The 14292-nt window shown below is 49.3% G+C and overlaps 1 protein-coding gene across 1 annotated transcript in view; it reads right to left on the bottom strand.

The window, feature by feature from the left end:
* NR2F6 (nuclear receptor subfamily 2 group F member 6) overlaps window positions 1–13879 on the bottom strand; it is a 40632-nt gene extending 26753 nt beyond the window's left edge. Inside the window, exon 1 of the mRNA XM_056844206.1 lies at window positions 13586–13879. Within this exon, the coding sequence (XP_056700184.1) occupies window positions 13586–13857 (272 nt within the window). The 5' untranslated portion in view covers window positions 13858–13879. The remainder of the gene's footprint in view (window positions 1–13585) is intronic.
* Window positions 13880–14292: the final 413 nt, after the last annotated feature.

Raw genomic sequence — 14292 nt, 5'->3', positions numbered from 1 at the left:
CCTTTCCGCCTGCAATTTCAACCCATTCTTGCGAGTCCTATCCTCTGCTGCCAACAGGAACAGCTCCCTGCCCTCCTCTAAGTGACACCCCTTCAAAAGGTAGAGAGAGCAATCCTGTCCCCCCTCAACCTCCTCTTCTCCAGACTAAACCTTCCCAACTCCTTCAGCCTTTCCTCGCAAGGCTTGGTCTCCAGGCCCCTGATCGGCCTCGTCGCTCTCCTTTGCACCTGCTCGGTTCTGTCCACACCCTTTTTGAAGTGAAGCCTCCAGAACTCCACACAAGAGTCCACGTGCGGCCTGACCAATGCAGTGTACAGCGGAACTAGGACATCTTGCAATCTGGATGTTATGATCCAAACCAGTGTTATGATATCAAACCACTGATATCTGCCTGTTTTCCACATGTTGATAACTACAAGCATTTGTTTTTGAGGCTCTTTTCTCTCATTTTTCCCCACAAATTTGGAAATGAATCCACATCCCTAGAATTTGGACCCTTGTTAAGATCCAGAGGAGCTCTTTTTATGTCTTGGGAGCGGCGACCTTTCCCCACCTTGCCATCTACTGAGCCCTTCCTTCCTACAGGATTCTCATTCCCCTCGTTTTATATTTACGACAACCCCAAGAGGCAGGGCAGGTTGAAAGGGACTGGGCCCGCGGTCATCCAGCAAACTGCATGGTTCAGCGGGGATTGGAACCCAGAGCTTGCCATGCACAGCCTGACGCAAAGCTCTACACCCCATCAGATATCTTAGACCTGCGTACCAACGTCTCTCGCAACAAGACACAGGACTGTCAAGAACATCGAGAGATTTACTAATCTGTTACCAAGAGGGGGCAGGTGGAAGTTTCCAGATGCCTACAAGGTAGTGTACTGAAGACAAGCCACACCATTTCATCCAAAACCCATCCCACATTTTCCCTAGCAGTAGAAATGAGAGCCAACATGGTGTAGTGGTTAAGAGAGATGGTTTGGAGCAATGGACTCTGACCTGGAGAACCAGGTTTGATTCCCCACTCCTCCACATGAGCGGTGGATGCTAATCTAGTGAACCAGGTTGGTTTCCCCACTCCTACACGTAAGGCCAGCTGGGTGACCTTTGGGTTAGTCACAGTTCTCTTCGAGCTCTCTCAGCCCTACCTACCTGACAGGATGTATGTTGTGGGGAGGGGAAGGGAAGGTGATTGCAAGCCGGTTTGATTCTCCCTTAAGTGGTAGAGAAAGTCGGCATATAAAAATCAACTCTTCTTCTTCCTTCTCTTTTCTTGTCTGCATAGAGGTTCAATGTACGACATCCCGTAAGTCAGGTATTGGGTTTCTTCACAAATCTGCTGCTAAGCTACGAAGGACACACACACAGGCACATCTATGCCCATTAACACAAACATCACAACAGCCACAAAGTTCCAGGAAAATAAAGACAGCTGCAGAGTGGAAGAGCCCAGTAGGATCCAGCCAAGTTGGATCCATCTCACCCAACATCCTCTCTCCAGCAGCAGACAGCCAGATGCCCCTGGAAAGTCACACCCCCCAACAGTTTGGTACTAGCCAATGAGTTTTGGAGGTAGAAGGCCTCTGAACATGAAGGTTCCATCTATCTACCGAATATAGGCTTTTCTTCCATGAACCTGGCTAACAATGTCTGGGGCTATTGATACATCTTGCAGCCGTGAGTTCAAAGACGTGTTCTTGTGTTCTTAGAGCCAGCATGGTGTACCGGCTAAGAGCGGTGGTTTGGAGCAGTGGACTCTAACCTGGAGAACTGGGTTTGATTCCCCACTCCTCCACGTGAGCAGCGGACGCTAATCTGGTGAGCTGGATTTGTTTCCCCACTCCTACACATGGAAGCCAGCTGGGTGACCTTGGGCTAGTCCCAGCTCTCTTCGAGCTCTCTCAGCCCCACCTGCCTCACAGGGTGTCTGTTGTGGGGAAAGGAAGGAGATTGTAAGCTGGTTTGATTCTTCCTTAAGTGGGAGAGAAAGTCGGCATATAAAAACCAACTCTTTTTCTTTTTCTTGTGTCCTTATGACATGACAACAATAATCCCGGTGAAGGCATGAAAGGTGCATGAGCGTTTAGACACACACAACAAGGCATTGCTTTTCTAAGTCATAGGTCTGTGGACAGACCGCTTGCTGGGCACAGTATGTTCAATAAGCACCCACCAAAACCCGTCGCAGTTGGCATTTTCTTGAGGTCAGCTTGCAAGAAGAAGCCTCGGGGAAAGGGGACCAAGAATAAATCCCCCACCACCACTCTGCTACGAAGCTTCCTGGGTGGCCTGGTCAAAAGCAGCCTTCACCTAGCCTAACCTGCCCTCCCGGGCGCGGTGTAGATTTAGCACCAAAAATAGATCAGATTCAGCACCTGGGAAAACTTGATTTCGCAACCGGTGTTAATTATGTGGGTTTGCAAATCACCTCCTTCTTGCTCATGAAATTATTCCACGCTTAAATGTGTTTCTCTTGGCTGGCAAAATACTCGGCAGCTGAGGATTTGGAATAGAACCTTGTTTGTTTGTTTATTAAAAATCACATTTTCTGCACCATACAACCTCTGCACCATACAACCTCCCAAGGTAAAAAGGTAAAGGTCCCCTGAGCAAGCACCGGGTCATTCCTGACTCATGGGGTGACGTCACATCCCGACGTTTCCAAGGCAGGTGGTTTGCCCAGTCATCTTCCCAAACTGGAAGGGTGGTTTGCCCAGTCATCTTCCCAAACTGGTAGCCAAATTTACAATCAGCTGTGTGCATATCTTTTAAATAATCAGACTGCATAAATGCTCGGCTGTCTCCATTCAGGGTGACCCTTTGGAATAAGCTGACTGATAAATAGGATTCTAACACACCAGGACAAGGTAGATGTCAGCGTAGTGTAGACAGGTTAGACCAGGGGTGGGGGAGACCCAGGTTCAAATTCTTAGCCAGCCATGAAGCCACCTGGTCCAGCCACTCTTTCTCAGCCGTGCCTACCCTACAAGGGTGTTGTGAAAGGAACACAGGGAGAGAGCAACCCTGCAAAAATTAGAAACATGCTCACATGCTCAAAAAAAACTACATGGCCTACATCCAAGCTACTTGAAGATGTGCACCTTCCCCATTAATTAAGAACGATACTCCACACTTTTCGCTCCCGACCCCCAAATTCTGTGCCATCGCAATCAAAACTCGCAAAAATGGAATGGAAAAAATTACTTAACTTTGCTATATTTTTAGAAATATTAAGATGCTAAGTTAATTCTTGTGATTTGTGTTAAAATCTCACATTTTAAATAGCATTAGACTTTTTATCTAATTTTGTAATTTATATTAATTTTGCAGTTTTATTAAGTCAGTTAATTTTATGTATAACTTTTGGCTGGTCAAAAAGACCGTATCAACAAACTTACTTACATTAATTAAGAACTGATAGTACCGCCCCGCTTTTACATGTTCCTCTGTCAGAGGTATAGAGACATAGTCCTTTCTCTGCAGGTCCCTGTATGGGTTGGGAGAAAGGCGAGCTAGAAATAACTGAGCAATGAAATTACAAATAGTCCTCCAATATGATGACCGTCCCTATGCATGCAGCATTGTCCTGCCTGTGTTCCAAAACACCTAATATAACAGGCATGCTCCTCTGATCCTGGAGAGAATAGGTATGCACCATGACTAGCATTCATTTTGACTAGTAGCCATGGATAGCCCTCTCCTCCATGAACATGTCCACTCCCCTCTTAAAGCCTCCCAAGTTGGCAGCCATCACCACATCATTGGGCAAGGAGTTCCACAATTTAACTATGTGTTGAGTGAAGAAATACTTCGTTTTATCTGTTTTGAATCTCTCACCTTCAGCAGATGACCCTGCATTCTGGTATTATGAAAGAGGGAGAAAAGCTTCCCCCTGTGTCCAATATGCCCCCAGGCAGTCCTTACGCATTGCCAAGCCTACTTTCGAAGCAGTGAGGACTAAAAACCCAGAATAAAAGTTGATGCTGCCATTCTGTTGAAGCTAAGCGGACGTGGACCTGGTAAGCCATAAGGATAGGCCATCCTTGGGAGCACCGTGGAAAGGCAAAGTATAAGTGTGTTTAAAGAGGACTGGAGACTTGGCATGGATTTTTTTCCCAAAGACTTAAAGCAGAGATTTATGCAGTGTTGCAAACGCGAAATGAAATGTGCACAGCCCCGCCTGTTTTTAAGAGCTAAGGCAAGAAAAGAACTCGCAGCCTGCCTTGAGTTCTTGGAATCGCTCTTTCCCGGGAAGCGCACCTAGGAACAAATATCTATTAAAACAGGGGGGTTGAAATCATTTGTTACGAGGGCCGGATATGACATAAATATCACTTGGTTGGGCCGGGACATGCCTCGCCAGCCCAGATCGAGAGTGGGGGGGGGGTGACTGCCTCGGCTGGCTCACAGGCTGGGTAAGAGCTCTCAAGAGGCCAAATCCACCACCTGGCTGTATGTTTGACACCCCTGTATTAAAAGACATCCCATGTTACAAGTTTCAATATCTCTGGTCTTCAAGGTGGCTTCTGAAGACGCGAGACCCAAATTAGAATCCTTCCCCACACCCCCAACTAAACACACACCAGACAACACAAGAACCAGCTGCAGCGACAAGCGGGAAAATGGCACGAAGATTGCCACCCCGAAAACCCGAGAGAATAAAACTGTTTATTGGCATCCCGGAGACAAAGGAACAACTTGGAGCATTACCACCACATGGACGGCACCACAGAAGAGTCCAACAGGTGAAACACACGGCCAGTGCCACACCACTTCTCCACCTTCTGTACAAAGCACGTGGCTAGCAGCAGCCAAGCATGTCCTCAAGAGTTATCAACAAAGAGACAGCATGTCCCAGCTAAGGCAAGAGAGGAGGAAGCACCTGGCTCGCAGCAGGGACAAGACACAGTCAGCCCCCCCAGGCGCCAGCAAACCCCGACTATGAATCCAACATTCATTCTTGGCTTTAAGGCCAGCTAACTTTGGTTTCAGGTAGCCAGCTCAAGGTTGACTCAGCTTTCCATCCTTCCGAGGTTGGTAAAATGAGGACCCAGCTTGCTGGGGGTAAAGCGTAGAGGACTGGGGAAGGCAATGGCAAACCACCCCGTAAACCAAGTCTGCCTAGGAAACGTCAGGATGTGACATCACCCCGTGGGTCAGGAATGACTCGGTGCTTGCACAGGGGACCTTTACCTTTTTTTAACTTTACAGCAAAGAATTCTGGACGCTGGAAGGGGCTGCCAGACTGGCCCACCAGGACAAGCCACCCAAGCAGTTGCTTACGGTGCCAAGATGCCGATGAAGCGGCGTGCAGTTCAAGAGACACGGCCCATGATCCCTCACAGGGCTGCAGAGGATCCTATGATCCTCTTGGGTGCATGCTAATTGAGGAAGCAAGTGTCTTGCACAGAGGAACTGTCTGAAACTGGATGTTTGCTGCTTCGCACCTTTTAATGACATTCTTGATTTTTAAAAAATTCCGCTGGCTGAGCAAATTCTGAGACAGAAACGTATGGTACCAAGATCTCTAGAACAGGGGTGTCAAACATAAGCCCCGCGAGCCGGATCCGGCCCCTTGAGAGCTCTTATCCGGGCCGCAAGTCAACCAAAGCAGCCTCCCCCTCCAGTCCCGATCTGGACTGGCGAGGCATGGCCCGGCCCGACCAAGTGACATTTATGTGATATCTGGCCCTCATAACAAATGCGTTTGACACCCCTGTTCTACAAGGTGCCATCTACTACTAGCGACATACTCTGAACAGGATGATAGCGATGTACTTTGGAAAAGATACCTCAGCTGATAGCAGCTTGGAACAATAACCCAGTAACATTTCTGAGTATTTGCTTTCCTGTAATGCTTTTTCACAATTGTCCCATAAAACGACCTAACAATTCTCCTCTTTAGGGGACATTTCCTATGCAACAGTGACTGAGTTATGAGTCAGAGGCCCAGGGTTACATCTTAAGTTTTCCACGGACCAACTAGGTGGGCTTCCAGCCAGCTCATGTCAGCTTCTGCAATCACCCACAATACAAGGAACATTAGACTAAGGCCCAGATTACTGAAATAACATTAAGCAAAAATGCTTTGAACGGTTAAAACGAACCACGTAAGCCCATTATAATAATAATATTTTACTGGTAGCATTAAGCCAGGTGGTGGTGGTGGTGGAGGAGGAGGAGGAGGAGGAAGAGTTGGTTTTTATATGCCGACTTTCTCTCCCACTTAAGGAAGAATCAAACCGGCTTACAATCACCTTCCCTTCCCCTCCCCGCAACAGACACCCTGCAAGGTAGGTGGGGCTGAGAGAGCTCGAAGAGAGCTGTGTCTAGCCCAAGGTCACCCAGCTGGCTTCATGTGGAGGAGTGGGGAAACCAACCCGGTTCACCAGATTAGACTCCGCCACTCATGTGAAGGAGTGGGGAATCAAACCCGGTTCTCCAGATTAGAGTCCACTACTCCTAGCCACAGCTCTTAAGCACTACACCACGCAGGCTCTCTCTATTACACAAATAGTAATACAAATGTTGAATTTGCATTCCTAATCTAAAACAGCCATCTTGCGCATTCCAGTTAATTCATGGAGGTTTCTCTAAGATGTTGTATCTTCACTGCCGCCACGCAGTATTTTGCCACCTGAGGTGTAATCAAAGGATTATCTCCCATCAGACATTAATTGGTCCAATCCCCCCTCTCTACCATTTTCTTTATCAGTGGTACAATGATCTTGGTCCGAACTGTCGTATGGAAGTTATATCTGAAAAGGACCTGTTCGGGAGTTTCCAGACTTAACGGGGCAAAGTCTCTCCACCCTAGGAATCTTCTTAAAAGCCCATTACAATAATTTACCAACGACTGGCATTCTTGCATCATTTCCAGGTTGGGGATTTGCAGAAAATTACATCCCGGAGATAAGGGAAGGATGGTGGGATTTAAAAAAATACCCAACCCTCCCCAAAAAATATCTAGGCAACCGGCCCTGAACTGGGATAGAACATCTTCATCAGATTGTGACAGATTACAGGCCCGGGGGCAGGATTTCCTGGGAAGAGATTTGGGGACACTTCAGCAGAAGAAAACAGGTTCGCACGGTCTGAGAAAAACAGGCCGGTCCCCAGAAAATATGACAGCTGTGTCAAGATCCCACCTCCCTTTCCCCTCTTGAGTCATGAGGACTAGAAGGTCCCTTTCCTAAGGAAAATGGAGCCTTGTTTACTCATCGAGAAGGGCTCTTTCCGCTCTGAGGTAGAAGGGCATCTTGTAGCTTGGGTTTTCCCGCCCATGCTGCAAGATGTCCTTCCCTCAGAGCAGGAAAGAAAGCTCACTCAGAAAGTCCGTGACAGTTATGCAGACTGAACGTCCTGCCCCTGCAGCGTCTGCATGTGGCTACTTCAGATGACCAGAGAAGCGTTCTCAGTAGCCTGCCTGCCTGCCTGCCTGCCTGGAGGTGGCCCAGAGGTGTTAAAAAAAATCTGAACGTAAGAGCACAAGAAAGGCCCTGCTGGATCAGACCAAGGCCCACCAAGTCCCGCAGTCTGTTCACACAGCGGCCAACTGGGTGCCTCCAGGAAGCCCCCAAACAAGACGACTGCAGCAGCATTTATCCTGCCTGTGTTCCACAGCACCTAATAGGCATGCTCCTCTGATCCTGGAGAGAAGAAGAAGAGGAAGAGGTGGGACTAAGAGAGCTCTAAGAGAGCCGTGACTAGCCCAAGGTCATCCAGCTAGCTTCATGTGGAGGAGCGGGGAATCAAACCCAGTTCTCCAGATTAGAGTCCATCGCTCCAAACCACGGCTCTTAACCACTATACAATGCTGGCTCTCCCAGAATACAGAATAGGTATGCATCATGACTAGTAGCCATTTTGACGAGTAGCCATGGATAGCCCTCTCCTCCATGAACATGTCCGCTCCCCTCTTAAAGCCTTCCAAGTTGGCAGCCATCACCACATCGTGGGGCAGGGAGTTCCACAATTTCACTATGCGTTGTGTGAAGAAATACTTCCTTCTGTCAGTTTTGAATCTCTCACCCTCCCGCTTCAGCAGACGACCCCGCAATCTGGTATTATGAGAGAGGGAGAAAAGCTTCTCCCTGTCCACTCTTCTCTATGCCATGCATCATTTCATAGACCTCTATCGTATCCCCCCTTAACCGGCTTCTTTCCAAGTTTAACAGCCCTAAGCGTTTCGACCACTCCTCATAGGGCAGTTGCTCTAGCTCCCTGATCATTTTGGTTGCTCTTTTCTGCACCTTCTCAAGTAAATGGCAGCGCACATTCACAAAGGGTTCCAATCCACAGGGGAGGGGGGTCCCTCTGCAGAAGCTTGGCTGACCAGAAGGGGAGCTGCACAAAATTAATCCATCCAGAGCGCCTATAGCAGGGATGGGGAACCTCAGGCCCGGGGGCCGTATGCGGCCCCTGAGGACATTTTCCGTGGCCCTCGGGAGCTCCAGGGGTTTGTGGGGGGGGGAGGCGTGGAGGCTGGGGCCTGGTCGCGTGGGGCCGGCATGCAAGGGTATGTGTGTGGGGGGGGAGGCTTTTCTTTCTTTTCTTCCTCTTTTTCTGTCACTCTCCTTTCTCTCCCCTCTCTCCCTCTTTTTCTGTCTCTTTGTCTGTCTCCCTCCGTACTTTTCTTTCTTTCTCCCCCTCCCTCCCTCTCTTTCTCCCTCCCTCCCTTTTCCTTTCTCTGTTTTCCTTTTTTCCTTGTGGATCGACTGCGGGCTGCGCCCCCCTGGAGCCTCGTTTGCTCGGGCCCACCGCTGGCTGCCCTCCTGCCTCTTCACAAAAGCTACACCCTTATAATGATCCTCAGTTCCTTGACGGTGTACATACGTATGTTAGTGTTGTCAAGTCACAACCGATTTATGGTGACCCCAGCAAGGGGCTTTCAAGGCAAGTGAGAAGCAGAGCTGGTTTGCCATTGCCTTCCTCTGCAGAGTCTTCCTTGGTGGTCTCCCTTCCAAGTACCTGCTTAGCTTATTTTTGAAAACTTTCTGGTGGCTAAATCTTGAAACATTTATATAATTTGTTGTAAGCTTGTTTATCACTGTTCTGTGAAGCTAACAGTCTTCATTTATTATTAAGCTATACTATGAATCTAACAGTTTTTTCCCTCGGTTGTGCCTTTTTTTCACATATTGCATATCATTTGCACATCTACTTTGTATATTATTTTTTGTATATGATTATTAATATACACATTAACAGTTTTAGTGTCTAGTGTGTCCAGTGTGGCAATTTGTATACTGTTTGGAATATTGTATATAACAACTAATATACTATTTAAATTGATTCTTTGGTGTGATTAATATTACGCAGGGTGGCTTCCTTGACCTTTGATTTTTCATTTACTGATTATTTTGCTGCACCAATAGTTACCAGCTGATTGCTATTCTAGCCCTTTCTATCCCTGATTTCATGGAGCCTACGTGCTGCTAATTATCTTAGTCTTCTACTTGATTCAGCACAGGTAATCTCTTACCCTAGTAACCTCCAGGTGGTGGCTGGAGACCTGGCAACCCTAGACTCCCCCCCCCCCACCGGGAGATCTACACCTGGTTATGGCCCCCGAATGATGTTATAAATGTGCAAATGGCCCTTGGCAGGAAAAAGGTTCCCCACCCCTGGCCTATAGCAAGGAAGCCTACTCCAAGGTCAGGTGAAAGGGAAGAGAAACTAGTGAAGATCTGGAGGTTTTACAGTGGGAGGGTAAAACCAAAGCACGTAGGTCACCCAAGGAACAGACTCTGATTCAAACTTTCCCTTTGGTTCTCTGGTACTCTCCTACGCAACTAGGAATGAAAGTACCCAGCCTGCCAATCGCAGCAGAATTGTGCAAAACCTAATCTGCAATCTTGTTCGGTTCTGGTCCATAAGTTGCAAATAAATTCATGCTTGGGGGGGGGCACTTTCTACTAGTACTGAGCCACCCCACTGACACTCCCCAGCCCAGGAAGAACATAAGAAATATAAGAAAAGCCCTGCTGGATCAGACCAAGGCCCGTCAAGTCCAGCAGTCTTTTCACACAGGGGCCAACCAGGGGCCTCTAGGAAGCCCACAAACATGAGGACTACAGCAGCATTGTCTTGCCTGTGTTCCACAGCACCTAATATAATAGGCATGCTCCTCTGATTGAGGAGTGAACAGGAATATATCATGACTAGCGTTCATTTTTACTGGTAGCCATGAACACCCCTCTCCTCCATGAACATGTTCAATCCCCTCTTAAACAAGAAATATCTTGTTCTTACAATGGCCCTTTTGGAGGCTCCGCATGAACACACACAGAGCTGCTCCCCGTCCCCAGATTTTAAACCCCATTACTGAACTTCTGAATCCAAGTCTAGCTCTGAATCTTCACTGAAGGCCAAGAAAAAAGCCAAGAAATACCTTTAGCATGGTATGCGCCAGAAGTTCTGGGGATAAAATACACCATGTCTGTACAATTTCAGAAGGGGTACAAAGGACCGGTCCAATGTATTCAGTATTATTCATAGAATCACAGAGTTGGAAGGGACCACCAGGGTCATCTAGTCCAACCCCCTGCACAATGCAGGAAATTCCAAACTACCCCCCCCCAAATCCCCGGTGGCCCAGAAGATGGCCAAGGTGCCCTCCCGCTCATGATCTGCCTAAGGTCATAGAATCAGCATTGCTGACAGATGGCCTTCTAGCCTCTGCTTCAAAACCTCCAGGGAAGGAGAGCTTACCACCTCCCGAGGAAGCCTGTTCCACTGAGGAACCGCTCTAACTGCTAGAACATTCTTCCTAATGTCTAGACGGAAACTCTTTTGATTTAATTTCAACCCGTTGGTTCTGGTCCGACCTTCTGGGGCAACAGAAAAGAACTCAGCACCCTCCTCTATGTGACAGCCCTTCAAGTACGTGAAGATGGTTATCATATTCCCCTCTCAGTCTTCTCCTCTTCAGGCTAAACATACCCAGCTCCTTCAGCCTTTCCTTTCCTTAGCGCGATCATCTTCATTTGAATGATCTTACCACTTCATATGCACTTAAGCATACACCAGCCCTGTAAGGTAGGCCAGAGTTCTTACAATGCAAGCCACAGACACCAGCCCTACAAAGTAGACCAGGGTTCTTACAATGCAAGCCGCTGCACATTTGCTCAGAAGTAAGTCCCATTTTGCCCTGACCTGGATGGGCCAGGCTAGCCTGATCTCGTCAGATCTCGGAAGCGAAGCAGGGTCAGCCCTGGTTAGTATTTGGATGGGAGACCACCAAGGAAGTCCAGGGTTGCTATACAGAGGAAGGCACTGGCAAACCACCTCTGTTAGTCTCTTGCCTTGAAAACCTCAAAAAAGGGGTCGCCATAAGTCGGCTGTGACTTGACGGCACTTTACACACACACACAAGTCCCATTTTATTACTCCCAAGAAAGTGTGCACAAGACTGCAGATTGGACGAGAGGTGAAGAAAGGCCATTTCGTGAGTTCACGACAGAGGTGACATTCACAATGAGCTCTGCCTTCCTGGCCTCGAGACGGTTTGCCACCTTTCACGACCCTTCCATAATCTCGTCCACCTCAGGCAAGATGTGGCTCTCATTTCCAGGGACCTCAGCTAAGAACTGACCCCTTGATGTGGAGAGAAAATTAGTCAGGGTCGAATTCCTCCATCGCACGGAGCATTCGTGCAAAAACACCCGTTCTTTCCCCGCCCCCTTTCCCGCACATGCCAGCAAACCGTCTTCTTCTCAGAGAGCATGGGAGGGTCACTCACCAGCAAGAAACGGAAGCCCTTCCGTTTAGCAGTGCAACATTCCCACGTGCAACCAAGGAGGCCCGCGGCAGGACAAGGAGCATGCAAAAAAAGCACAAGGCGGCAGAAAAGCAGAGGCCCAAAGAGCAGAAAGGAATTCCCGGAAGAGCTGCCGGGTGGCCTTTGCTTTGAGGGGCAATCCTCGGCTCATTCACTGAGCTGAAAGAGACCACTGAGCCGTGCCAAATCCAGGCCATCCGCCTACTCCACCATTTGCACCCTCCTGAGCGGCTGCGAAAAGCGACAATTTTTTTTAAAAAAAAACAAATAACGATACGTACACCGAACACCACTGATCCAAGACGCAGCTCCTCTGCAAAGAATGCTTGGGTAGCGATGTACCAATTGGGGACGGATCCTGGGTAATCCCCCCCCACCTCCAAACCAGGAGGTGCTACCGAAAACACCTCAAAACCAGCTTTGTGCGAGGCAGGGACACCACAGAAACCTTCCCCCTGCAGAGCGGGGCCTTTAGATCACTCAAGCAAGCGAGCCCAGCCACACAGCACAAAAGCAAGCCACAAAGCTGAGCGAGCGCGCAACCCAGGGACAAAACGGTGCCGGATCCGAAGTGGAAGGAAAGAACCCATCCGGGGAAACATTCCCAACAATTGTGTGTGTGTGTGTGTGCATCAGCAACTCCAGTTCAGATAATTGTGCCGTTTGGCACAGCACGGCAAGTGGGGGGGGGTCAAGAAAAGGTTCTCCCCAGGGCTATAAAGGCAGCCCAATCGAAATAGTCCAGGACACCCTGCATCCAAGCAAAACCGAACATTAAGTGCCTCACTCCGGTCCGCCCGCCGGGAAAGCCGTTTGGCTCTTGCAACCGTGAGGGAGGCCGCACCCCGAGCAGGAACCGACAAGAGCTGGCTCCGGCACCCTTCCCTTGACCAGAAAAGCCATGACGGAGAGGCCTGCTCGGTCCTGGCCTGGGAACTGGAGACGTGGCGGGTGCCGTCTTGACCCGACCCCAGGGCTGAAAGAGTCCAGACAGGCCCCAAAGAGGTATCGCACTGTGGAAAGGGGGGGGGGGAGAAAAGCAGGGGAAGAAAACCCCTTGGAGAGTTTTGAGAGCAGGTCAAGAGTTGTCACAGTGATACTATATATACATATATATATATATAACTAACTTTAGAATAGACCTGGTTAAGAAGAGATATATAATGTTACAATAGACCTGTTTAAGACAAAATATACAAGTTAGAATAATAATACTAAAAGAAACAAGGGTATAAAATATGTAAGCCTCCAGCACAGACCAATCGCTCGGTTATGAATATTTTTTAGCCCTTATTCTCAGTGATATAAGTTTAGCTGGGCTTAAGTGGCACATTTGATTATTTTGACCTATTATTCCGAATGGTGTATGCCACATCCATGTTTAATGGTCAAATTTAATTAAAAAAAATTAATTTAAAAATAAAGAGTCGTCACAGTGCGTCCGGGCCCACTCTCGTGACCCACTCTCAAACCATGGCGGGGGGTTTCTGTCACCGACATCCCCCCCCTTCCACGAGGAGCCCCGAAAAACCCGGTTCCGAGAACCCCCCTACAATTCGGCGATGGATATTTTGAGCCCTTATTCTCGGTGGTATATGATTCGCTGGGCTTAAGTGGCACGTTGGGTCCTTTTGACACATTATTCCGAACGTTGTACGTCACGTCCATTTTTAATGGTCACATGTAATTTTAAGTTAATTTTAAAATAAAGAGTAGTCACCGTGTGTAGGGGCGACTCGTGACCCGCTCTCAAACCATGGGGGGGGTTCCTGCCACCGACATCCCCCCCGGTTCCTAGAGCCCCCCTCACCTGCAAGTGTAGCTCAGGTTCCTGCGGATGCTCCTCTTGAAGAAGCTCTTGCACCCCTCGCAGGTGAAGACCCCGTAGTGCTTCCCGCTGGACTTGTCCCCGCAGACCACGCAGTCCACTTGGATGCCGGCCTTGTCCTCGTCGCCGGGCTCCTGGTCGCTGGTGCCCCCCTGGGGGGAGGCCGAGTCGTCCTCCGAAGTCCGGGGGTAGCCCTTCTCCACCCCGTTGGCGTCTCCGTTGGGGTCTCCCCAGCCCCCGGTCACCATGGCCATATCGCCTTGGGCGCGACCGGGGTGGGGGTAAGTGGGGGTGGGTTTGGGGGGCCGGAGGGGGCTTCAGACGGCTTCTCTTCAAACGACAGCAAGGGGTGCTTTTTTTGGGGGGGGTGATTTAAAAGATCCCCCCCTGCCCTAAGGAACAGCAGACAGGACCAAGGTGGAAGGAGGCCAGGAGGGAAGAGAGCGGAAGAGGCGACCCGGGAGAGGGTTAATGTTTGATCGGCCGGGTGAGCGCAGGGGGGCGGCTTAGGGGGCGACGGCGGTGGTGTGGGGGGGGGGCCGTTTTAGCAAAACTGAGATCAGGGCAGGAAGGTTAATTATTAAAAGCGGGGATCGCAAGCAGGGCGGTGGGAGCCTTCAGCGCAGCCCGCGGGAGAAATCCGGGGGGGGGATCCAAGCGACCCTCCCCAGCCAGGTTTTTTTTCCCAG

Source organism: Euleptes europaea, chromosome 2 (genome assembly GCF_029931775.1).
Source record: "Euleptes europaea isolate rEulEur1 chromosome 2, rEulEur1.hap1, whole genome shotgun sequence".
In the NCBI taxonomy this organism is placed as follows: domain Eukaryota; kingdom Metazoa; phylum Chordata; class Lepidosauria; order Squamata; family Sphaerodactylidae; genus Euleptes; species Euleptes europaea.
Note: the sequence above shows the minus strand (reverse complement) of the source record. Positions and strands in the feature narration are given on the sequence as shown.